The 27,483-nt window shown below is 41.7% G+C and overlaps 1 protein-coding gene across 3 annotated transcripts in view; it reads right to left on the reverse strand.

Annotated features, from left to right (window-relative positions):
- NUP93 (nucleoporin 93) overlaps nucleotides 1–27,483 on the reverse strand; it is a 77,141-nt gene that overhangs the window by 22,747 nt on the left and 26,911 nt on the right. For 2 of the 3 annotated variants that reach the window (XM_045582844.1, XM_036440367.2), the window contains exon 5: nucleotides 6,012–6,074. In XM_045582844.1, the coding sequence (XP_045438800.1) occupies nucleotides 6,012–6,074 (63 nt within the window). Of the gene's footprint in view, nucleotides 1–2,242; nucleotides 2,417–6,011; nucleotides 6,075–27,483 lie in introns of all 3 variants that reach the window. The other variant, XM_045582843.1, reaches the window with a different exon arrangement.

The raw sequence follows: 27,483 nt of genomic DNA on the forward strand, positions 1-27,483 counted from the left end.
ATGTTATAGCATGTGTCAGAATTCCTTTCCTTTTTCAGGACAAATAATAATATTCCATTGTATGTATATACCATAATGTTTATCCACTTATCTATTCATATGGACTTGAATCGCTTATTTCTACCTTTGGGTTATTATGAATAATGCTGCTATGAACATGGGTATACAATTATCTCAAGTTCTTGCTTTCAGTTCTCTGGGGTATATATACCCAGAGTGGAAATGCTGGATCACATGGTAATTCTGTTTTAATTTTTTTGAGGGATTGTTTCCGTCAAGGCTGTACTGTTTCACAATCCTATCAATAGTGCACAAAGTTCTAATTTCCTTACATCTTTGTCAATACTTACTATTGTCTTGTTGTTTTTATAGTAGCCACCCTAAATGGGTGTTAGGTAATATCTCATAGTTTTAATTTGCATTTCCCTGATGATTAATGATGCTGAACATCTTTTCATGTGCTTATTAAGACAAATGTAGAGTGGAAAATAATATAATATACAGTAAATAATAATACAAGAATAAACTCTGTTTCACAGACCCACAACTATAAACCAACTTCTGCCTCACCCTGTATATTTTTAAAACCTCTGAAATTAGGCTACATATTACAACTGACAGCATGTCAGTTTATTTTCTCTGCAGTACATAAAATAATGATGGATTATATTGTAAAATCAATGCTAAGATTTAATAAGCATCTAAGATAAGAAAACAGGAAAAACAAAAGTGTCTTCATTTTTTTAAAGAAAGTCACATTTTCATAGGAGGAAGCAAACCAGTAAAAGAAAAACAGAGCCTTCTATGGTGAGGTTTCCTACCCGCCTACTCCAAGTCACCACTGAAATGTCTGGCACACCTCACTCCTGTCTGCTGCTGACACTGCAGTTGTTACCAAAACAAAGGCACCCAGAAGGAAAAAAAAGAGGGAACAGAAGAGAGAAGAAAGGAAGGAAAAGAGGGAGGGAAAGAAGACAAAATACAACCTCTGAGGAGGAAAATAAGCAACTTATAGAGATGTACTGAATCATGACCATTCTTAGCCTATTATTCTTTAATTGGCAAAGCAAGTTTCTATCAACTTTTTTAAAAAATATATTTTATCTATTTTTCACAGAGAGGCAGGGAGAGAGATAGATGGTTAGAAACATCAACAAGAGAGAAATATCGATCAGCCGCCCTCTGCACATCCCCCACTGGGGATGTGCCTGCAAACAAGGTATATACCCTTGACTAGAATCGAATCCGGGATCCTTCAGTCCACAGGCCAAAGCTCTATCCACTGAGCCAAACCGGCTTTGGCAAGTTTCTATCAACTTAATCCCACTTTTCAAAAAGCCATTTCACCTACAACATGATTACAATCAGATTGGCATCCAATTAGGCTGCACCGAGGGAACGAGCATCAGTGATGCCTGCTTTAATTTTGGCAATGCAGATAATTTATACTGATAATAACCATATACTTTGGAAAACTGTCAGAAAAATTACATATACTCTTCCCACAAATGGGATGTCTGACTATGGACCAATATTTATTAAAATGTGAAAAAGAAGCACACCAGAGGCGCACAAAAATGACTAGGAAGAAGGCTGGCACATCTTGCAAGCTTGATCCAGCAATGGATCGCTTTTTAAATATGCATTCTGAGACACAAGGAGAAATGACTCTCACAAACTTCAAAAACAGTGTCCCACCTAGTTGTGGTTTTTTTTCCCCAGAGAGTCAGGAGGAATGGACCACTCCAGCCAGTTAGTTAGCCTGGCTGAAAAAGTAGTTAAAGAAAAATCTTTTTCTCTTGGTACACGAATGAACTTATATGTGAAAGCTCTATATTTTGAATAGAGAGAAGTATGTTAGAACAGAAAGATATCCAGAAATAGTGTACAAGTAAATTTCAATTTCTTCTAAAATTTTTCCTATTTAGTGGTCAGACCAACCTCCTCCTCAGCCTTGAGCCGCTCTCAGGAGGGACAATGGAGGGCCAGGAGGCACGAGGACCAGGGTGTGTAGAAATAAGGAGGCGGGGCAAAGCTTTCCAAGCTCGCAACAGCCAGCGAGGCACGCTCAAAGCTGTGACACTAACCCAGGACACACAAAAGACAAGAATGGCAGAGTAGGAAAGGAAGAAAACAGACAATACGCCATCCAGAGATCCTGCTGATGAGGATGGGGGAAGCAGACTTCCAGCATCATGTAAGGGACAGAGTGACCACCATGGGGATTAACCAGGCTGCCCTCCTGTGTGCCAGAACTCTTGGGCCTTGAATACAGGATGTACTCTGCAAACTGGCAGCTTTCTGGGACCAAATCCTCGGACAGATCTGAGAGGGGTGCCAGCTTCTCATTTAGAAACAACCCCACAACCTGAATAAACAGCCCTGTGGTTCCATTCATCATTAGTGTGATAAGAAGCTGCAAATAAAAATGAATGGCCCGACATTAAAATTCTCTTCCCTTGACCATGCCGCCCCAGCTTATCTTAATTACATTAGAGAAAATGGAACATCCAATTTGCGGGCTAATCAGGAATGATCAGCCACCCATCTGCCCTATTCCAGCCTGTTCCCTTTAGATCCACGTGATGGATTAGGTGCAAAGAAGAATGTCAACTAGGGGAGCTCATGAGAAATCAACAGTGCTACTCAACTAAAAACCACAAGAGGACAGGGGGGGCTGGAGGCAAGGTGGGTGCAGGGAATAGGAACAAAAAGGAAAGAACCCCAAGGGAAAAAGGAGGAATGAGCAGGGAGGGCATAAAAGGTCTAAAATTAAAAGAAGACCGAATAACCATAGAAAATGTGGATGCAGTTATGTGTGGAAATAAGCTCTTTGAATACAGATAAGAAAGGAAGGCAGGGAGAGGACTGGGCAACTGAAGTGAGAACAGGTGGGGAGCTCTCAAACCCCTTTTTCATAAAGGGAAGAGGGCAATATGTCTTGACTTCACACCCGCTTATTATTGAGCTGTTGCTGGCTTTTAGACACTCTACATATGTTCTGATAATGTTGTTCTGTTTTTGCTGGGATGCACCAAATGGAAAAAGATAGGACACATTTGTGGTTCCGTAGCTTGTTTTCTTGGCATTGAAGCAGGACATTGGCATGTTATTCCAACATGAAATTACCACCAAAACGCCAGGAAGCCGCTCAGCCATTGTTTGGAAAATGACTCCTGCTTTGTGGCAGTTTCCCAGTGTCTGGCCAGGGGAGAGGTCTTCCTGAGGCTGGCTCCCAACAGCGGGACGTCTCCCTCGCAAACACATATGCAAGCATTTTGCACTGTGGTATGTCACTTAAATGTTTTAGCTGGCTGCACATTTAGTCTCAGTATGACACCATGTTCAGAGACTGCCAATTCTAGAAGCGCATTCCGCAGGGTAAGTGGATTAATAAGGCTCGGTAGCATTGGACAGTCCTAATTTTATTAGTCCTTTACAGCAGGAGAATCAAAGTCGGTTGCTCACTCAAAGTGTGAACAAAAAACACATTTTTCAAAAATATTTCCAAATCCAAATCAAGTGAGTTTTTCTAGATATTTCTAGGAATAAGTACTGTTGCCAAAAATATAATTAATAAAATTTTAGGGCATTTTACTGATAATTAAACATGTCAGTCCTTTGGAACATTTTCTTATAAATTAGAGCTAGCAAGCCCCTGCTGCCCTATCTCACAGCAACCCCCCTGAGACACTTCTACCTGCATGGAACATTTTAATAAAGCACTCTGAGAAGCAGCTTTTTTTCACTTTATTCCTTCTTACATAAATAAGACAGAGATGTGTTTTGCTTGATATAAGGATTACATAAGTAAACCGCGAAACTAAGTTCTCTCTCACCCCTACGCGCCTTTGCAGACACAACGCTGCTGGGAGACACACTGCGCTTTTAGAATCTACTCCGCATGATGGATAATCTTCCTCCTCCCTCCCCAAGACTCTGGGTGGCCTGAAAATAGCTTACTCAATAATGGGAAATTTTGGAAAGGTTTTATCTTTTAATCCTTGTCAGAAACAAGTAGAGATAACACACATGTGAGTAAAATAAGCGACCTTTGAGTATCTTGAGGGAATGCTTATTGCAAAATATTGCTGCACTTGTAATGGCTGTCCTGGCTGACTTATTTACTCTCTTTCAAGGATCAAGCTAATTTGTTTTGTTTTTTTCAAGAGCTTGGAGAAATCATTAATGTAGAAGGCAGCATAAAGAATAAGATCTCGCCGAGACCGGTTTGGCTCAATGGATAGAGCGTCGGCTTGGGGACTGAAGGGTCCCGGGTTCGATTCCGGTCAAGGGCATGTACCTTGGTTGCGGGCATATCCCCAGTAGGGGGTGTGCAAGAGGCAGCTGATCGATGACTCTCTCATCGATGTTTCTTTTTTTCTTTTTTTCTTTTTTAATATATTTTATTGATTTTGTACAGAGAGGAAGGGAAAGAGACAGAGAGCAAGAAACATCGATGAGAGAGTCATCGATCAGCTGCCTCTTGCACACCCCTTACTGGGGATATGCCCGCAGCCAAGGTACATGCCCTTGACCGGAATCGAACCTGGGTCCCCTCAGTCCCCAAGCCAACGCTCTATCCATTGAGCCAAACCGGTCTCGGCTCTCATCGATGTTTCTAACTCTCTATCTCTCAACATTCCTCTCTGTACAAAATAAATAAAATATATTAAAAAAAAAAAGAAAAAAAAAGAATAAGATCTTAAAAAAAGAAAATAAAGAATGAGATCTTGCCCTGACCAGTGTGGCTCAGTTGGTTGGAGCGCCAGAAGGACATGGGTTCGATTCCCAATCAGGGCACATACGGTTACCTAGCTTCTAGGTTCAATCCCAAGCTAGGGTGCACACAGGAGACAACTGATTGATGTATCTCTCTCATCTCTTTCTCTCTCTTTGATGTTTCTCTTTCATCTTTCTCTCTCTTCCCTTCCTCTCTTTTTAAAAATCAATAAAAAAATAAAAGCACAATGAGATCTTGCAATTTACAACAATATGGATGGACCCAGAGGGTATTTACACGAAGTAAAATAAGTCAGACAGATGTAGAAATATCATGTGATTGCACTTATATGTGGAATTTAAGAAAACAAAACAAATGAACAAATAAAACAAAACAGAAACAGACTCATAGATACAGATAACAGGATACAAACCTTCAGTTATTAAAAATAAAGAAATAAAAAAAGTCATAGGTGCTGGCCAGTTTGGCTCAGTGGATAGAGCATTAGTGGCCTGCAGACTAAAGGATCCTGGGGTTCAACTCCAGCCAAGGGCACGTGCTGGGTTGTGGGCTCGATTCCCAATAGGGGGTGTGCAGGAGGCAGCAATCAATGATCCTCTCTCATCATTGATGTTTCTATCTCTCCCTCTCTCTTCCCTCTCTGAAATCAATAAAAATACATTTTTTAAAAAAGTCATAGGAATGTAATGTACAGCATGGGGAAAATAGTCAATATTACTGTAATAACTATCAATGAGACCAGTTACTAGATTTATTGTGGTGATTATATTATAAGGGATATAAATGTTGAATCGCCATGTTATATACCTGAAATTAGCAAAATATGTCAACTATAATATAAATAATAATAAAAATAAAAGGTAGCATAGAAAGTCAACTTGGGTGATAAAAGGAAAGGAAATTGAGGGAAATTATCAATGATCATAATTGCCTCTTTGAACTGCTGATTTGGTCAAAACCAAAATACTACTTTTTCTTATAACAATGAAACCAAAGAATTGTCTGGCCCTTACATTTTAAGGTTAATTTAATAATTAAGTTAATCGATAGTCCAGTGTTTCAGATGCATTTCGGTCACTAAATACACATGGAAGTACAGGCATAATGTTTTCCTGCAAAACAGTTTCTGCAGAACTCCTTCTGGTGAGCTCACTGTCTCGGGAGGAGTGCTGGGCCTTGGGCACAAGCTCCAGCTTCCAGAACCTGCTCCCGGTACCCAAGGCCGCCCTCACCAAGCTGTGCATTTACACTTAGGCTCACTTCTTACCCTCTTCCGGGACTCCTCAATGGCCGACAGCAGGGCATTGTCCTTCTCATTCTTTAGGAAGCCCTAGGAAAGGGAAAGAAATGACACAACTTAGGTTCAAATTAACCTTCCAAACACCAAGAGTACACTGTAAGGGAGAAAAAGTACCATTATGGATATCGTCCATCATGCTCACCTTAACCCTCAAAAGATTCTCTCAACTCAAAAAATATCCAAGCAGATTTTTTTAGTAGACATTTCCTAGTTTCTTTCATTCTGGGAGCACATGATGGTTGTCAGAAGGTAAAGTCCCCAAGATACAGTAGTGTAAAGTCTCATGCCCTTTAAACAGTCAGGAGCGTCCTTCAAGTCTTAAATGGCTCATGTTATACCCTGCTTCCTTGAAAATAAGATAGTGTCTTATATTAATTTGTCTCCCAAAGTTGCGCTAGGTCTTATTTTCAGGGGATGTCTTATCTTTCCATGCGCTAGGTCTTATTTTCGGGGAAACAAGGTAGATATAGACATAGTTTTGGCTCCGCAGCCAGCCACAGTGCCTCTAATGTTCCTTATCTAGATATCTAGATATCTATCTACCTACCTACCTACCTACCTACCTTTCTTTCTAATGAAAAGGCCATTTATTTCATGCCTAGAACATTTATTTATTATTTATGTTTATTTCTCTGTTGCTTTCAATTAATTCTTCCATTTCTTCCTAACATTGAGGAAGCCTCACTATCTACTTGCCTGGATGTTTTCACTTGTTTGTCAATGGCTGGGATACCTGAAAATTCATTTCTTCACCATTGCTCTGGGGTTTTGCCACATGCGCTCCCTATTTCAAGCCTGATGACATCCGCTACTTGTTTAATACAGGTGGCGTGAGGAGGAGACAGCCCTGTTTGGTTTAATATGGGCACGGTCACTTGCTTACATTGCGATTTTATCAATAAACCAGAGCACATACACTAGGACCCCGTTTGTCCATGCAGAAGTGGGCAGCTTGTGGCCATGCTTCTGGCCTTCGCAGGGGAGCCAGACAAAAGCGATGGGAAGGATTTTAATGAAGAATAAAGAAGGACTTTGTTTATATCCTTCACAACACATGACTACATCAAGTCAACAAACTCTTCATATGAATTTCCTTTCCTGAGGGGTCTTCAGCTTTAGTGTCACGGTTGCTAAACAAAGCTATGGAACCACTGTCACTGAATGCTGATCCTGGACAAAGAGCAGATGCAGACTGTGCTTTGATGCACCTTATCATGGCGGCTGCTGCTATGGGAAGCACCTATCACATCGGGGGAGGGTGCCAGGAGGGTGAAAACCACTACCTGATTAGGTCTGGTCTTATTTTATTCTTTTTGGTTGGGGTGGTAGGGTCTATGCCAACTGCCCACCGCCTCACTGGGCTTCCTCTGCTCTTCCCAATCAACTACCAGCCTATCCCATTCTTTTGACTGAACCCATGTCTACATATAACCCACATACACATACACACCATTAAAACACAAATGCAAAGCAATAGGCACATCTGTCTTAAAGCAACATACTGTAAGAAAATTCTAAAAGTTTTTTTAAGAAATTATATTTTAAGTCATAGTTAAGAAAGAAAAAGGAGAAGAAAAGATATTGCTCTGGGCAGATTATTTTCTTCCTTAAAATATTCATTACCATTATGTACCTCAACAATTAGGCTTTCTCTACAGTACAAACAGCCCACAAGAGAGAGAGAATTTGAATTTTTCATCCTTTATTCCTTTCTAAAATGAATACTAACATAGCTACAACTCACATTTTATTAAAGAAAAAACAAAAACATTTTTGGTGGCTATCTTTTGAAAAGAACCTTAAAATTTATAGTCAAATACCGCTGGATCTGTGCACCATCTAGTGGCCATCTGTTTCTTTACAAGGACAAGAAAAATAAATTGAATTAAAAAGTTGGGCAGAAAAATACCTGCCTCAGCCCATGCTTCCCACGGGTCTCTTCCTCAACTTCCCTTTTCCACCTGTTTCCTTTCCTTCCAACTGTCCTGTGAGAACCTCTCATCCCAGATAGACACTTTCACAACTTATCATAAATGAGTTTTCTGGAGAGATGAGCTAGTCAGGAAGGGAGGTGCCTTCTCTCTCTGGGTGGGGATCCCGGCCCCAGTGAAGACCCCGGTCACAGAGAAGGCCCATCCTTCCGTGCGGAGATGCCAGTGGTCTGCCTGTGGCCCTCAGAGCTCCTCATCACTAACGTCCCCGCTTCTTGCCAACAAGCACGTTTTAACTGCTCACAGGCTCCCACCCACGCCTTCTACTGTAGACCTACTCAATGAGGAACAGTCCACGTCCAGCTGCAGGCCTGCAATTTAAGTACATGTAATGCTTGTATTATTTATTTATTCCTTTCGTCCTCCTACTTCACATAGTAAAGTTTTTGGCATTTCTTTACAACGGTACTGTTCAAAAAGTGGGTCAGGACCCAGAATTGGATCACGAAATCAATCAGCAATTTTTTAAACGGAATAGAATACTACAGAGATATTTGGTACAGGTAAATACTGTGTTGTGGAACTTTTCTTTCAATTACATGTACTTATGTGTATGTATGAAGTGGGTTATTGCATAAAATGTATTTCTTACTTTGGGTCACAGGAAAAGAGATGCAATTACTGCTCTAAATGTCAACTCTGTAGCATTTCAAAATATTAATATTTATTGCCATGGAACAATAAACACCATACATCTGCCCAAGCAATACCCTCAGTTACGTTTCCATCTGTAACAGAGGACTGGACTGCATTGGAAGGTATACGGCTGAGAACAACCCAGAATGTAACCACAAGGTAAGTTGATTTGCCTATCAAATGTGTGCCTATCAATAAACCAGAGCACATACACAGGGACCTGGCCGCCAAATTGGCAAAACATAGTTCAAGTTGAGAAAGATGGGCATGAAAATGCACCGTTTTCATCGTCTTGCCGACTTTGGGTTCCAGAAGACAAGTGGCAGCTAATGCCTACTGCAGAAAAAGAGAATGAGCAAAAGAATGTTTGTTTTTGTCAAATGGCCAAATTCTCTTTTGCTTTCCAAAAGCGAGAACTGTAAAGTATATGGGTCTCTGTGAGAAAAACTTCAGGATATACTTCAGTGAGGAAAGTAACGCAGCAATAAAACCGACACAGATTCGTTCACATGTCTGTTTCCCGCCTACTACAAATAAGTGATTTGTTAGTTACATAGATGGTTTGAATGGAAGAACACACATTTCCTGATCAGTATTACAAAATAAAATGGAAAAAGATAAAGTGAGTCTAAAAAATAAATAAATAAAAAATAATGAGTCTAAGATGGCCCCACAAGGCAAAAGTCACAGTTTACATGGCTCTCAAAAAAACCAAAAGGCCATTCCATGCCTCTTCCTCTTCAAGAGACCAAATGGCAATCCACTCTGTCAAAACTGAAAGTGAGGCGCCCACAGCAGGCCAGCCTTTGAGCCAGAAGGAATCTGACATAAGATAAAAGCACATGGTGGGAGCAATAAAAGTCTCGTATCCTCTCTCACCTCTCTCATTTAACACATACATTATACACAAAATAAGACACCCGTAACCAACATTCCAAATCAAATAATATTAACAACTGAAAGCAGTAGCAGCAGAAAATGGTCATTGTGGTTCAAAATAACCTTGCCGAGATACCAGCAATAGCTAGGACAGCAATGAGATGGAGTGAAAAATAAGCAAAGAAAAAAACAACAAAAAACTTTTAAAAAACAAACAGAATAATGAAGAGGGTCTGCTCCCAGATGAAACAAGAACCCCAATGTGCACTGTAAGTATTCATTAGCTCTTCAGGTGGTGAGTGGAGAAATGTCCCATTTCCCTAAAGGCAGAGTGAGCGATAGCCATCATTTTGCTTCAGCTCCTTCTCAGGAAAATGCCTACTCCCTTACCCTCTCCCAACCTCCTTCCCAATTTCTGAAAGAATGGCCTCTTCTGCAGCCTATTCTTGGGTGACATTTTTACGGAGGTAAAACTGTTCCTTAAGGAGAAAGTGAGGAAGGACAAAGCAAGGTACTGTTCTCAGGGGAGCTCACAGGAGCCGTGTGGTCCTGGGAGCCCGGGGCTTATCAGATGGTGTGGACTCTTGTCATTAGCTCCCTTTGTGGCGCCCGCAGAGAGCCAGAGAGCGCCTCCTGGAATTTCTCAGAGAAGAGATGTCCATTGTTGATAAAACCCAAAAGATGAAGAAAATTTAAAACCAGGGCATTTTCAGGATTTGGGAAAATTTTACATTGTTTATAGCACCTTTGGTTATTATCTTAGACCAATATTTAATATAATAAAATAAGAATACATAAGATGTCAGCTTAAAAAGCCCATGAGAGCCCTAGCCTATTTGGCTCAGTGGATAGAGCGTCCACCTGCAGCCTGGAGGGCCCCAGGTTCAATTCCCGTCAAGGGTACATGCCTGGTTTGCAGGCTCAATCCCGGGGGGGGGGGGAGGGGGAGTGTGCAGGAGGCAGCTGATCAATGAATCTCTCATCATTGATGTTTCTATCTTTCTCACCTCTCCCTTTCTCTCTGAAATATATATATATATATATATATATATATATATATATATATATATATATATATATATAAAATTTTTTTTAAAGGCCCACGAGAGAATGAATCTCTTTTTGCAAGAAATACAGACTGAATAGCAAATCAAGGCTTTATTCTACCACCCAGATATTTAGAGTAAGTCCCACCGCTTGTTTTCTGCAAAAAATATAAAAAATAATAATAAATAATATTTTAAATAATTTGTTCACAGGGGCAGAAGACAGCGCTAAGCGGGCAGAGCTGGCATCGCCAACTGTAATCCATTTTTAATGCCGCTGCAGGACTTCTCTGTGCCCTTACGCAAAAGCCTGGCTGCTGTCACGCAGCAGGTGGCAGCAGACCCTGCAGGCCCGCAGGCAGCTCCGGAGCCACAGGTGGCAGACCTTGACTCTGTAACACGATGCTGCAGGGGCACCAGGCCATCTGTCCCTGCCAAGCTGCAGGGACCCATTTGGTAATGGCTTCTGCTCCTGGGCTAAACAAAGGGTCACACACCTATGTGATGGATTTTGGTTCATTAAGGCAGAATGAATCACTTGCTCTCCATAACTCAAATTGGTTTACAGGATGGTCTACAAATTCTCAGAATGAAGAAAACCCAAAGTGTGCAAGAAAATTCTACACCCAGGAACACACGGCTCGGAGAAGTGCCTCCTCCAGAACCAGCATTCTGACTGAAGTATACTGGCACACCTGATCCCTTCAAAGGCATGCCAGTATAGCCATGATACGATTCCCCCTCACCTGAGCCTTCTAGAAAAAGCCACCCGTTGAGAAAGCCATTCATGTGAGTCTGCCTTTTGTGAACCCCTCCCTATTATCCTCCCCATCCCAACAAAAAATGGAAGAAAAGGAAGGGAAGGAAGGAGGGAAGGAGGGAGGGGGGGTCTTATAGCAAAAAAACAAAACAAACAAAAAAAACCACACACTAACTTTCCAAGATTTTCAGCATTGGGTCAAGAATGACCAGAAGGGAAAGTCACCCGAGAATGGAGCTAGCCATTCCTGTGGTACAGGAGGAAGGGGCGCAGGGGACTGAAAGGTCCCGGGTTCGATATATATATATAAAATAGTAGTTATGTGCCCACATTGTCAGCAAAATGTGGGCACATAACTACAAGGTGCCTCTTCTTATCTCTACAACAAGGCACCAGGCTAGGGCTGCATCCCTGGGAGGGCCATTTAAGTCTCTTGTGCTACTGCTGCAGCCATTTCTGCCCCTTGTAGGGGGCCCAAGGCATTCCTGTTATCTGCTATCCATCTCTGGCCATCCAGGAAAGAACGGCAATCCATCCAGCTCAGTCACTGGTTAAGCAACTCCAAGCATTTCATCTTCTCCCTGCCACTCTCCCCCCCCCCCCCCCAAGCTAACATACTTGCTAGGGCTAATTTTGGGGGACACAGATCAGGGAAGACTCTGAAGAGAAAACTTTCCAATCTGGCTTTGCAAATGGACCTGCAGGGTGCCAAAGCATGCTCGGGTCCAAAGAGCAGCAGCAGAACTCTCCTCACCCAAAGGCACGCACGGATCTAAAAAACGTCAATGCCACAGAGCCTCTCTGAGAGGTGGAAAGTGAAAGAGGGTACATTAAGGGACAATAAAAAATGCTCTGATATGTCTTTGAGGAACGGATTTCCATCTTGAAGATGGATTAGTCCACATGCAAAGAACGCTGGGTGCTAAAACTGCATTGCAAATACAAAAGAAATGGAGATGCATCAATGATGGTCTTTATTGTGACCAACATCCCCTCCTCTGCCCCCCAGACCCACTCTAGGACAACTCACTAAAGCAGCCCTGTGTTCTTTTTTTTTAAATATATTTTATTGATTTTGTACAGAGAGGAAGAGAGAGAGATAGAGAGAGTTAGAAACATCGATGAGAGAGAGCCATCGATCAGCTGTCTCTTGCACACCCCCTACTGGGGATATGCCCGCAACCAAGGTACATGCCCTTGACCAGAATCGAACCCGGGACCTTTCAGTCCCCAAGCCGACACTCTATCCATTGAGCCAAACCGGTATTCTTTTTTAAACAGACAAACCCACGGGTCCTGCGCTGTGTCAGATATAGAGTCCTTTCCCTTTGGGATCAGGAAACCAAAGCAAGGTGCGGGGCTGTCAGAAGGGCAGACAGGAGCGGGTGTGTCTCCCAGCCAGTCAGGTGGGAGCTAAGCTGTTTTTGCCAGGCTGGTTCCTACAGAGCTCAGGATTAAGCCCCAGCTCTATTTAGCAAGCACAAGGAGCACTATTAGTCGAGACAACGCTTGGGCACCACGTGCCACATTAACTCCCTGCTGGTACCCGGTGTCAGCCATGGACGTTGCAGTCGAAAATCACAGCTCCTCCCGTGATGCAGCACAGCGTCTGCTGCTGGGACTGGAGCACTGAGCATCATGGCTGGCACAGCAAAGGGCGCTCTGGTTTTCCTGCAGCTTCTTCTAGTTCGGAAATTCTTTTTTTTAATGTATTTGTCTGGAGACCGGTAAAACAAACAGGAAAAGCAAACAAGAGTCCTTCTCTTTTATAGCTTCCCACTGTTTTAAATGGAATTTGTCACGGTACTCCTCTGGGAACAGTACTTGGGATTTCACACTCTCTCCAAAACCTTCATTAAGTCTGACAGCGTTCTGACTTCCCCCTGTCAGAGCTCACTTTCCCCTGTCACGCTGCAGGATGAGCCACCCACCAATGTCACCGCGGGCACAGAAAACTCAACACACTGCTTAGCTGGAGTGACAAACACAAGCAACAGGAGGAGAGAGGGCGAGGCCATTTTTCAAATACAAACTGCCGGCACCTGAAGGGAGCCAAGGCCTTTCACCCAGCCCACCCCTGCGCTGTGGCGCCCCGCACACCTAGCGTTAAAGGGCACATCAGGATGCCACTCCATCCCTGCTCAGAACAGATGAATGCACGCCCATGCCCCTCCCAGGAGACTTTCGCCCGTCACGTCCAGCTAACACAATGGACCTAAAATCTTGACCTTGCAGGTTTATTTATTTATTTATTTATTCTAATCCTCATCTTAGGATTTTTTTTTTTCATTGATTTTTAGAGGAGTAGAAGGGAAAGGGTGAGACAGAGAGAAACGCCAATGTGAGACACATCTATTAGTTGCCTCCTGCATGCCCCCGACCAGGACGGGGAGCCTGCAACCCAGATAAATGCCCTTAACTGGAATCAAACCCAGGACCCTTCAGTCCACAGGCCAACACTCTATCCACTGAGCCAAATCAGCTGGGCAGTATATCTTTTTTTTTTTAATGTTTGTTTATAAGTGATAAATTTATAAATGCTATCATCTACTACCACACAGGTTCCGGAAGACTCCATACACAGCTCAATGAGTCCTTTTTGGAGTCAAACTCAGACAGAGGCACAGCACAGACCACGAGTCAGGAGGCCTGGGTTTAGGGCAAAACTGACTGTTTTTCCAGATTTGTGACCATGAGAAAGGTTGTTTAACTACAGTAAGTCTTGCTTCACCTAACTGTCAGATGAGCTGACTGTACTACACAAACTCTCAGGCCAGCTCCAGAAAGTCCACCTCCATGTCAGGTGGGAGCGGGTAAGAAATGAGCCCGGTCACTAACGCTACAGCTATAGTTCACTTCCAAATAATGGTACCTTGAACCACAAAAGAAATACAATAAACTGTGGTTCTGAAAGCAGCAGACATATGTTTTATATATAGAATTACCAAACCCACAAAGAATGAGAATGAAAATCAGAACCAAACATAGGAATGCCAGTTTCATCTTGCACAAAGGAGCAGCATCCTGTCTTCTGTTTTCTGAATATCCATCTTACACTGGAAGGAGTAAGTTTCTACATTTTAAAAAAGAACGAGGAAGCACAAAGCAATGGATTGCTGAAGTGCTGATATAAAATATCTGTGTGAAATTTTGTTTTACTCATATTTGCCAACAATTTCTTAAAAGCATTCATCGGAAGCTATCTAGATATAAATGCTAATCAAATCTTTACTTCAGGAACATCTCAAAATTTCTGTCTTCTAACAGAATAAAAAGTAGCTGCTGCAAATTGGCAAGACAGTGTTAAGAGGGTGACTTCAAACTGGACTGAAGGAGGATAACTCACGTGCGGTCACCGCTGTCACAGGGCTCCTGGTGCCGCCATTTCCTTTCCTCCTCACTGCCATCTTAGTGCCACCACGATGCGTCCTAGCGGGCCGGCAGGCATGCTTGCTTATCTACATGATGCCACTCACTGCCAGAGCATTCAAAGGTTTGCTCTGAATACATTTTTTTATTTTTGTAGCAAAAAGAGCCAGCCCCCGACTCTTTACTACCAGCCAGGCTAAAATGTGATGAGAAAAACCAATGAGCTTAGTCAAGCTATTTGGGAAACCCCTCCAAGTGCCAGAAAGGAGAGCCTCTTCCCAGCAGCCCAACGTGAGCAGCCCACGGTGGAGGCAAAGAAATGGAGACGCACCAGGGCCTCTGCTGTCTCCCTGAGCACCTGCTTCCATAAACCAGAGAAAGAAAATCTGACCAGACTCTCCGACCAAGTTTTATGTAGAAATGTCAAAGGCAGGCTGACACCTCTCATGCCATCCAACCAAACATTTTATGCTCGCAAAGCTGCAAGTAAAATGGAGTTCTAATATGCTGCCCTCACACTTTTATTTCAAGTGCAAGCCTTACAAAATCGAAGAGGAAGGCTCCTATTGCATTTTATGTCTCTATATACCATGTATCTAAACAATAATATATTAAATGTCCCTCTTGGGGTTAAAAAAATATACAGAGATCTAAGCTTTCATGCTGGAAGTGTAAATAAGATTTCCGCAAGCTTTATGGAATCTTTGTAGGATTCTAAACAAGACAACTGAGCCTTCGATGTCAATGAAAGACTGATGTGAAAATCCTGTTCTCTGGTTTCAAGAGCATCTAGTAATGAGAAAACAGCACTCAGTGAACGCGGTGAACAGCAGCTAGTGCCCCCAGACCTGGAAGAACAGCTGGTTTTATAAATCTGATATCAAGTGAAAAGGCTTCTCCAATAACCATTCTGTGAAGATTCAACTCCTAGCACAGCCTTCTGAGCAAATTCGTCATGGTACAGTTTACTGTAAATATACACTTACTATAAATCTTGAGGGTTAAGTACCTTTAACCAGATAAACACACAAATCAAAGTTAAAATCTACTTGTTTCCTCTAAGTAATAGCATGAAGGAACAAAGGAATTAGCCCAGTCAAATTCAATTAATTTTAAAAATCAAGATTTCTAAGCTTACAATTACAAACAAGAGTTTTCCAAGAGTAGCTTTGAAGTGAAATTAAAACAGAAGGCACTAAAAATTATTCTCATTAGTGAATGAAAGCCCCAATCTATTGATCCTTTAGGGCAAAATCTTGTTTTGTTAAAGCATTTTTTCTTGTATATTTTAATCGGCTGTTACAGATCATGAAAATATTTTCTTAAAAATGAACAACAGCAGCAACAAAAACCACCTAAAATCCAGCAATTTTCTTTAGGAATGGAAAATAAACTGACTGTAAAAGACAGTGAAAAGAAGCCTGAACTCTTTTAAATATACCATATTTAGATTTATTTTTTTCTCTCAAGTGTCATTTTCACCTTTACTAGTGATAAATTCATACCTCTCATTACCTTAAATTAACAATGCATAGTTAATTAAAAGCATGTGTTAAAATCTTAAATTTTAACACATATATAAAAATATATAAAACCTATATTTCAAGTATATATATCATACTTGGTTTCTAACACATTCATAAAAGAATGTATCCAAGAACCTTTGTTACACCTTTAGCATCTGCAGCATTCATTTTAAAGTCTTTTTTGCCCATTCAACCAAAGGCAATTTTTCAACCTCTCACAGCTATATGAGTATGAGAAATACTTACTGTAGACAAAAGGATTCCATTTTCTTCCAGGGAATGTTCTCCACCCTCCCAGAGAACTCTTGTATGCAGTGTGCAAATTCATTTCTGAGTTTTACAGTAACAAAGCTCTCGTGGCACAGACCTAATGTAAATGAAATGGCCCTGCAGCTGCCTTCACAGCCCAGCTCACCTCAACCGTGATACAGCTAATTGTTAAAAATGGAGGCTGAGGCATTTTCCATACATTAAATTAAGGAGCGCTGATGAAGGCGCTGGCATCCACCCACTTCAGACAAAGGAAAATAATTTGCAACTGTACCGGGCATGGATAATTGAGTCATCTCCCTTACAGGGTCAGTGTGAGAGGTTTCCTCCATCTTTACAAAATGCAAACCACAGCTCATTGTCTTGTCTCAGAAATCAATTCTTTGCAATGCTGCGCTGGGTCAGAGTTTTAAAGGAATCCTGGTCTTGGGGAAAGCCAGACCTCCAACACCCAGACAAGCTGAATTCTTCCCTGAGCAGCCCTTCTCCGTTCCCCACTTGACAGCTCCTCAAGTCTTCCCATTGTTAGAGTACAGAAAGTCCCATACCTCCAGCAGCTAAATCTCTCAACTAGGTGAGCAATTTCCAAGTCCCCATTGAGGAAAGAAGTCCAGACCTTACTGGTCCCAGGACACAAATACGTTCCTGCGATAAAAAGCTATGCATCATTGTAATATGCATATACAACAAGAAAGCTTTTTAATGTGGAATTAAAAGCATTTTATCTCTGATATTACTCAAGGCATTAAAAGTGTTATAGCCAACATTTACAATGTTATTACCCTCTGGATAATGCTTGCATGACTTAGGAAGTTTTCATTTCACTTACACAAATCACATTCTCTACACCAAACAATCTGAACTATATTTAAAGGACTCTAAGCATACTCTTCTGAGGATGAATTTTAAAAGAAAAGAAACTTTAAGAATCCACATCTTTGATATTACTATTTCTTTTTCACGTAAAGCCTTATGCTAAAGCATTTTCTAGGAGATAATTCCAGGTATTTCTAATTCTAATAGTACTTTTTTCCTGTAACAAAATATAAATGACTGAATTTCTTGGTAAGGTATCCTACACACACACACACACACACACACACACACACACACACACAGTCATCTACAATCCCAAAGAAGGATCTGGTTTTAGCAATGAAAAGAAATTCTACTTTAATATTTTATCTCAAATAAGAACTGCAGTTCACATGCATCTTTTTAAAAGAATCCTAAAGAGAGTCCCCACTTAAAGGTGAAGTCTGCAAAAATCCTAAATAAACATTTAAATCTTTAAGCAAACACCTCTCTGCCCCACCCAACAGATTTTTTTAAAAAGCAAAATATTAGAATGACAAGGCACAAATCGGAGCAATTCTCAGGAGAATCAAGTACTTTTTCTATCAAACCAAGACGCTGTCTTCCAGAGGAACTACAACATGCTGTCACTCTATTTACAAGGTGCATCTATTTTCACTTCTTTACAAAACACAGGCCACGGCAATCCTACCTGCAGCTCTCAAATTCAAGGAGTTCCAGACCGGTGGCTGCTGTGTGTCACTGCAGCTCTTCCATTCCTTCTATGTGAGATGAGCTGTTAGAACCAGTGCTTAAGTTTTCCCACTCTGAACAGCCAAAGTGGAGGAGGAAAAGGAGGGGTAGGAAGAGAGAAGAGAGGAGAGAAAGAAGAAAAAGGAAAAGAGAACACCCCGCAAATGTGGACATGACTGAAGCACTAAAGAGTCCACTTAGACAAGAGGCTGCAGGCCCCTGGAAAAGGGGCGCCTTGCAGCCCCCAGACCACGGCATCCCCATCCTTCCGCTCTACACGGATTCAGAGGAGTCAGCCCTCAGTCTCAAGGCACAAACTGATGGGAGTAACAGTTTATAGGTTACAGAAGGGTATTTTATTGTTAACGGACTGTACCAAGTTAAGATTTAAGAGGGGGAGAGACAACATGTAGGCAAGAAATGCTATGATACTTTTCCCCCCCGACCCAAGCTACTGCAATTATCTGATGTGAATTTTTGATGACTTCCGACATCTTGCGTGGTTAGAAACCGCTTCAGCTGTCATGTCTGGGTAATGTGGAGGATGCATTTGCTGCATTGTGATGCAGTGCTGTAGCCACAGACTGTTACTCCAGTTGTGAAACTGGTCCCGTAACGGAGCAGCAGGAATTTGCACATGCCATGATGCTAAAATAAATGGTAGTTAAAAGATTTTATACAGCAGCAGGCAGTTTCTGCCATTTTAGCCTACAGAATGTGTAGCTCCCACATACACAAGCACCTCAGATGACTGCACCCTCGTCAACTGCACCGTCCTCCACACAGAACAGCAAATTCACCACCTTAAACGTTTGGCCTCGCAGTGGTTAAAAGGTTTTGATACTGTTTAAATAACTATTCAGATTAATTATAGCTTTCAACAGAAACAGGTTATTTGCATCTCAGGAACATACAGCCAATGAAACTGTCAGTGACACGGGGAAATGCAGACCTTTTATTAACAAATGCTCAGCTCAACTGTCACTTCTTTATACATTTAGGGGGAAAATAGATGATGTGTAAGTAATGAATATTCCCATTACACTTAACGGTTTTTAAAAGTGTTCCTCAGAAGGAGATTTTCCCCTCCACGTTTTAATGTACAGCCTGAAACTTAAAGACTGTATGAAATACTAACATGTTTTTCACTGTCACTAAAAGAAAGTCAATGCAGCAAACAGCTATGCAATTACAGGGAAGCTTGTGAAGAAGCAAAGATGAGACCGCACTAAGAAACAGGAGCCAGATGATTAAAGTAAGGCAGGCAGGTAGTGGACTGTCATTATGGCACCGACGGCAAAAGAAAAATCAAGAGAAAGACTCTTTCATCTTCAAAAACAAAATCCACAAGCCCTATGACTGCAGTCTGCTGTTTGCAGAACCAACACTGATACTGCAGAACCCTAAGGACACACGAGGCTGGCAATTCCATCAAATATTTTAAACAAATATTAACTTGGCTACCTGGCATCTAGAATTTGGCTACTTAAGGTTCTTCTTCGCCTCCAATCATCGGTTTGGTTTTTAAAGCAGAGCCAAGTTACAGATTTCATTGCTTTAAAAGAAAAACCAATATAATGAACCAATATATCTCTCAACACAACTTTTGCGAATTAAGTGCCCCGAGTTGAGATGCTTCAGACATTTATAAAAAACGAGAAAGCTATGTGAGAGAATGAACAGAGGAACACACTGGAGTGTGAACAGTGAGTAACAGTGGAAGAACTTATGTTACTAACATGAAAATCAACTCATGACTTCCTTTGTTTTATTCACTGTGATAGCACCAAATGCATAATTTGGAGGTGCATGTGTTAACAAGCTCTGTAAAGCTCAAGAGCTCTGTAGTTCTTTTTTCCCCCCTCACTTAACATTAGCAGCACCAACAGTGCTACTGAAGCCACAGCAGATGTCACAGTAGTTATAGCGAACATTCAACAATTCGAGTTTTTTTTTTGTTCCAGACCCAATACAAGGTACCACTAGCAGCTGAGAAACTGCACAAGGAAGGAGGGGAAAACCGTGTGTGTTGGGGGTAGCTTTGAAATTAACCAGGCTAGGCTTATGTTCCAATTACTGAACAAAAGACAATCCTGGGGGACCTCTTTCTGAACCAGCCCAAGAAGCAAACTCTTTCGTTTGGGATCAAATAAATACTGCACTGGAGCATAGTGGATATGCAGCAATAAGAGGTGCTGCCTGGGGATGGCAGGGGCAAGAAGAAAAAGAACCCAAAGACCCCAGTGTGGTTATGGTGAAACCATGTCACCGATGGTGAAAGCCTATTCTCGGAGGAGCCCTGTGAAGTTCACTATGGGTGAATGAGAAACCCCTTTAATAGCTAAGAAACAAAACAAAAAATGCCTCACTAAGTCACTCACTATTAAGACACTTTTCTTCAGCAGTACGCCCCACAAATAAATGGAAAGGATATTTATGCCAGAATAAACGGTACACCCGCTCAGACTCCATCTCCCTCCAATCTAGGAGAATCCCAAGGAAAGCAGTTCTGCCTGCAAAGACCTCGGAGCAGAGGGTACTGGGAGGCGTTAACTAAGAACTCAGACCCCAGGTGCCTGAATATGTACATGAAGGTTGTAAACACTGGAAAGAAGCCATCTTATACCTCTCTGCTTGTTTTATCCTCAGCTGAACATAAAGTGGTCCATTCCTAAATGTCTATTCAGTAGTCCCTTGTTTAATTTTGTTTTGTCTTTACATAGCACCAAAAACTAAAAGAGAAAAGGGAGATAACTACTGGACCCAGCATCCTATATAACAAAAGGCAAATTTGCAAATAGATCGAAGGGTGGAAAGACCAGTTGCTATGATATGCACAGACCAGCAGGGGGCAGATGCTCAATGCAGGGGCTGCCTCCGGTGGTCAGTGTGCTCCCACAGGATGAGTGCCGCTCAGCCAGAAGCTGGGCTCATGGCTGGAGAGTGCAGCGGCAGTGGCGGGAGCCTCTCCTGCCTCCATGGCCGCACTAAGGCTGTCCGACTGCCGGCTTCGGCCTGCTCCCCCAAGGCCTAAGCCATCAGTCAGACATCCCCTGAGGGCTCCCAGACTCCGAGAGGGTGCAGGCCGGGTTAAGGGACTGCCCCCACAAGTGCACAAATTTCGTGCACCAGGCCTCTAGTTTATTAATATAAGGAATAAAAATGGGCTTGCTTATTCAAATGCAAAGATGACATTTAATCCTTTCTACCAAAGAGGACCAACTTTTCAAAATCCTCTGCACACTGCACCATTCTGCAGCTAACTTGAACATCACTTACACACTATATAAAAAAAACCTAGACACCCACAAGTGTAAAGACAGACAGATGGATCTTACTGCTATTGTACAATGGCCAAAGTATATTTAGGCCTCTGTGTATTTGAAAGATCTCCAAATTTCAGGTGAAGGCTTGAATTTTCAAACAGTATTCCATATAAAACTCCAACAAAGCATGCCATTAGATAGTTCCTTAGAATCCTCTGTAATCTTTCTAGAAAAGTTTCAAGTATTATTTCTATTTTCATCTCTCTATAGATTCTCCCCAATGAGTCCATTAAAGAACTCCCAGAAAAGTACATGTATAGGATCCCGCTCCTAAAGTTTTCCTAAAAAGTAGGAACAGTTACTCCAATTTAAGATATTCAGATTCCAAAGACTTTCTGACCTTCTCCCTCAGTTAATTGGTTTGGAAAATTTCTGAGTAGGAAGGAAGGAAAAATATTGGAAGATGGCTCCAGTTTCCACAACAAGGATGAGGAGACATTTTTGAAGGTGTGGCATTAGTATCCTACCTTTTTTACTGTTATCATTAATAAACAAAATTACAGAATAGAAGAAAGGAAGCCATTGAAATTCTGTGGTTCAAGTAGAATTATAATAACCCCCAGTGAAATTATGTTCAAGTGAACAACTGGAAGCTCTGAAGTGCACTGACAATATGCAGGGCGGCACCCAGAAATCAAACTTTCTCAGATCCCTGGGGAGCTCTGTTCTGCCTTCTGCCAGGTCCACTGGGCTGCTGGGAAAATCAAGTATCGTAATATCACTGGTGGGAAAGTGCTTTTAAGAGTTAAGAACGAGAGGCCATGCAAGGTTGAGCATTAACCGTCCCCGAGTGTCTAGCCTTCTGAGGCAGCGCTGGATCCTGGCTGTCTTCCCAGCCCACCATCACCAGCCTCCTCCTGGCTCCTCTGTCCTCGCTGAGACCTGGTTCCCTTGCCCAATGCTACAGACTTGTCCTATATATTTCTTTTCCCTGCCACAAGTCTCACCTCTATACCAGTGGCTCTGGAAAATTCTGTCTGGGGCTATTCTCTGAGTAGTGTTTCTTATCTAGTAGCTCAATGTTTCACCGTGATGTTTTACCAGAACATCAAAAACTGATGTAAACTCTCAACCCTCAATCTAGTTAATCTTCCTAATTTCCCAGCCTTGACCAACAATGTCAATCCTCCTTCAGTTATTTCTGAACCTCCTTCCTAAGCCCAAGGGTCATGTGACTTATTCCAAACGTCTCCCATACATCGCTTCCTCTCTGCTTTCTTGGCCACCAACCTGGTCCTGGCCGTCATCACCATAGCTGGACTGCTACAACTATCTCTGAAAGACATCTGAGCAAGTCTCCTTCCACTGGCCAAGCCACTTGCCACTTCCATAAGTGTTTCCACACCCTCCCTGCTTCCTTTTTACATTTACCTGCTCCAAAATTTTCAACAGCAAGTATTGTCTTCACTCCAATGCTTGGCAGTCCCTCCTTCCACATTTGAGGCCCCCTCGCCAACAGATTTTATTTCTTAGCATATAACCTATCTTTGGTCAGATTCTTACTCTCACATCCTCCTTCACTTCATGCAAGCTAAACCCATTTAATCTTTCAAGGTCTACTGAAATCCTGTCTACTCTAGGGGGCCATCCTCAACTACCCCAAAATTCATTCATCAGCACCCCCTCCCTCTCCTCCGAATCCCCATGGCATTTGGAATCTCATGTCATCCCCTTTCAATTTTGCCTGCCAGTTTACACTGTCTTGGATGGCTTAATCCTATCATAGGAATGTTAGGCTTGGTTCTCCAGGTAGAAGCTTTCAGAGGGTAGTATCTGCAATTTATGTTTATTCTAATCTTCATCAGTGCCTACCACTTAGCGCTGTCCTTATGAGCACTCAACAAAACCACTTGGTTGATTTTTAGTGTTCACTAGGCCCCACCCAAGACAAATGCAGGCAACTACTTACAGGGGCACTAAATATAAATATAAATATTACTTTTGCTTGTTGTTTGTTCTTTCAAATCTCTTCAGCTCCCTGAGATAAATGCTGCCTTAGGTAGTAAGAGAAATGCTGATGTGGTTTTTGGCCATTGTGCAGAGGCACCAAACTCTGCTTTGTGACTAAGCATTATTACCAACAGTATTCAATTCTCAAAGTCAGCTTCCTTCTCAGTTGCATCTAGAGCCAAGGAGTTGCAGGGAAAATGAGATGGTCCTGGCTAAAAGTCAATGTTGCGGAAGTCATAGCTGGTAAGTCCGGAAAATCAGCCGACAATGAAAAAGCAATCTGCTCATTTTATCAATGGCACTTCACCTTGAGTACTGTTCTAAGTGAGGACCACTGCCTCGGGGATGCCCACAAACCAAAGAGAGTAGAGGTAGGCTGGAAGCTTAGCTTAGCCCACATGAGTGAAATTAATTTCAAAAGTAAGATTTCCACTTTGAACATGTTTTCAAGAAGTAGTTCCCAGGAAATACAGTTACTAATGAGAATAGGCCAACAGGGGAGGAGGAAGCATCCTCAAATATTCCTCCAGGGCAATTCATACTGCAGTCACTGCGGTCCCAGGTTTCAGAAACCCAGAATGATGAGAAAGAGCTCTAGTGAGCGTGCGCGCGCGCACACACACGCACACACACACACACACAGAGCATCTATAAAGCCTTAGTGTTCAGATACAAGGAACAAATGATTTTGGCAAGGACTTGTAGACTAAATGGAAAAGTTCTATCTTAATAAAAAATAAATAAAATAATAAAGTATAGGAAGACTTATCAGAGTCACAGCCATAAAACGTCAGGGGTAATTAATTTCCCCTGCGGCACAGATGAAGAAACTAAGGCTTACAGGGCTTTTGCACAGCACTGTGGGGCACCATACCAAGAAAAGCTGCTCAGGTGTGCGCCAGAGCCCAGATTTCAAGTTATTACATGGGGTGGGAGGGAGAGGACACAAAAGAACAGCTGCTAGCTTGCTAGTTCTTGTTACCAATGTACTTTACACAACAGATGTATTTATTACCAGGTTGATTGTAAGTAGAATTCTTTTAGACAAATTCTATTTTAAACTGAGCAGGGAAGCTATTATTTGAAGGAGTACTAAAGCTCAATATGGCCCCAAGATTTCTTTTATAAATGCATATATTGAGTTTGACTTTGCTTACTAAAGCAGGTTCCATCGTATTATTAATATTATTTTAGATTAAAGACACTAAAACCTTCATTTTCATGTACTTTTTTTGCTATACATATTTACTATTTTTGCTATTGGCTGGAAAACACTGATGAGGCCGAAAACTGATTTAAAAATAAAAAAGGACCCCTCAATAGAAAAAAAGGAAATTACTAAAATTATCCAACCATCAATGACTTAAACAAGGGGAAAACTATATTTTGTTATCCGGTGAGAATTTCAAGTTCACTGACATACAAAATATAGGTTCCTGAAATTTTTCTATGAAGAAAAATTGTAGGCAGAATTCTATTTTCTCATTAATCCCTTTTATAAAGTTGAATATGGCATTACTCAAAGCAATATATAAAATTTGAAATCAAGATATAATAAAACTATATTCAAGGATGCAGCCTTAAAAAAAAAAAAGATAAAATTATATGAGAAATAACAAAGTGAATTTGAAACAGAAAGCATGGTGATAGGATGCTCATCCTTCGTGAGCAGGGGAGAGAGGCGAGTGGGGGCAGTGACTTGCATCAGGACAGACAGCCACGGCAAGTGACAACCCCCGGAGCTTATACTGTCCTATACGTCAGACCTTCATCTCTGTACTGCACCCTTCTCTTCTCTAGATTAGGAACACAAGGATCTGTAATTCTAAAACGTTTGTGTGTGTTTTTAATCAGGCTGATTTTAAAATCTGCTTTTCCCTCTTCATTCTTCTCTCTGTCAGCCTTCCAGAGGGACAAGGGCAGAAATCATTGTTGAGCCAATGGTTCGGTTTGATTAACTGCTTCTTACTGCTACGTCCCCCAGCAAACTATGAGGTGACTAAAGGTGACTAAAGCAAACAGCCCCAGTTCTGCTACTTTGCCGTCTCACATCCTGGGCATGTCAGACCAGCTGAACCCCTCATGTAAACTAAAACACTGAAAATCTAATGAAGGTAGGAATCTATTATATCCACTTACAGTGCTTAACAAAGCATCATGCCCAGGGTTAAGTGTTCAACATGTATTTATTGATTAACCTTTTAGATGCTGAGGGATGTTATTCAGAAGCTCTAGAAATGTCTGCACAATTGCAGATTGTTATCAGCCTTTTCCGACTATGATGCTTCTTGGCAAATTTACATTTAGAAATTAATTTGTATGTTTCTATGTCGCTTCCTACATATTCTTTGAGCCTAATTTAATTCTATTTAACGCCCGATAAGATTACCTACATATGATTTCTAAAAGCAAGAGGTAATCAGGTCTAGTGGAAAGTAGAAGTTGGAGTCAAAAGAATTCAGTTCTAGGTAACCCTAAATAAGTGAGGCACCTCATGGCTCGGTATTCTCATCTGTAAAATGGGGAAATGTCATCAGACCTAAATGAAGTAAGAACACGATTCTTCAACTGTCTCTACAATATAATTATTCTTCAAAGCAAAGAGAAGTCCTTTTGAATGATTTCTAAAACACAGGCTGCACATGTTAATACATCTTTCAAATATGCGGACTGATTCAGGCATGTCTAAGGAAATATTCTGCCTTTCTGCTTTCTCTCATGGCATCTGTTGTTACTAGTAGCTAAGGAAAAGAAAATCTAATGTCATTAACAGTAGATCCCAGGTCCCCACCACTCACTTAATGAGGGAGGGGAGTACAGTGAGAAGCAAATGAAAAGGTTAATGAAATGAGGCTGAGTGGCACTAAGGAGAAAGGCAGAGAAAATGGGGTTAGGAAGAAAAACAAGTCCATCTTTCATCTCTCCTGGCTCCTCTTGATGGCAGACGGTGTGTTTAATCTGCTGAGAGACCAGATTTAAGGCCTCCCTTTGGCATAGTCCAGCCATGAATTATTAACGTTTGCAGAAGCGACAGCAGACCCACTCACAGCGATCTGGGAGGACAATGACGATTAACCAAGATGGAATTAATAATCCCTCCACTTCCCTTTCCTCTGTCTCCTCTCCCCATTCCCCTCTGGGCTCTGACTGCTTTTTAGGCAGTGTATTTTGAGCTACAGCCTCAGTTATCGAAGTCAATACTACCTCCATGGTGAAAAAAAAAGTCAATGACCAATTAGAAGTCATAAGTTTTTAATATATATAAGTTTTAAACATATATTTATTGACTGCTGTGTCCTTGATGAAACAAAGATAAAAACAAGGGTGGTAATAAATTCTTTATGGACTCAAACAAATAATTTAAAAGTGGGCAGACGGCTGGAAAAACAAGGTTTTACCTACACTAGACTTCTGTAATCACTTAACCTTGGTAGATCTCAAACTGGAGTGTTTGTTAAAACACAAATTCTGGGATCCCACCTCCATAGATTTGGATCCAGGACAGGGGTGGAGCTGAGAATTTGCATTTCACACAAAGTCCCAGAGATGCTGTTGCTGGTCTGACCTCACACTTTGGAATCACCGAGAAAGAGCCTCTTTTGGTTGCCAAAGGTACTGAGGGCATGAGGAGAAAGGAGAAGGAAATTAAAACCAACCAGAGGTAGAAAGCTAATACAAAGACAGAGATGAGATTTACAGCTCCTTTCCCTTCCGAACTCCCAAAGAAAGACCTAGATGCCTGAAGGGCTCTGCAATATGTCTGCTATTCAAAAACAAACCCAGTCCAGCACAGCCTCCTTCCCCCAAAAATGAGCTAGTAGAAGCCCTGGCAAGTATTCCTCAGTGGTCAGAATGTCGGCCCGCACACCGAAGGGCATATACCTGGATTGCATGCTCAATCCCCAGTCCCAGTAGGGGCTTCCAATCGATGTGTCTCTTATACATCTCTCTCTCTCTCTCTCTCTCTCTCTCTCTCTCTCTCTCTCTATCTCTAGTAGGATGAATAGTTAATAAATGGTGAAGAATGCACATGAAGCTGGGAGTTAATCTACAAACTGATTTCCTAAAACATGAGGAACAAAATTAAGTATCCCTTGGTCATTTTTCTTCCCCATCATCCTCTCTACTTAGGATTTGG

This window comes from Pipistrellus kuhlii, unplaced genomic scaffold (genome assembly GCF_014108245.1).
Source record: "Pipistrellus kuhlii isolate mPipKuh1 unplaced genomic scaffold, mPipKuh1.p scaffold_m20_p_17, whole genome shotgun sequence".
Taxonomy (NCBI): Eukaryota; Metazoa; Chordata; class Mammalia; order Chiroptera; family Vespertilionidae; genus Pipistrellus; species Pipistrellus kuhlii.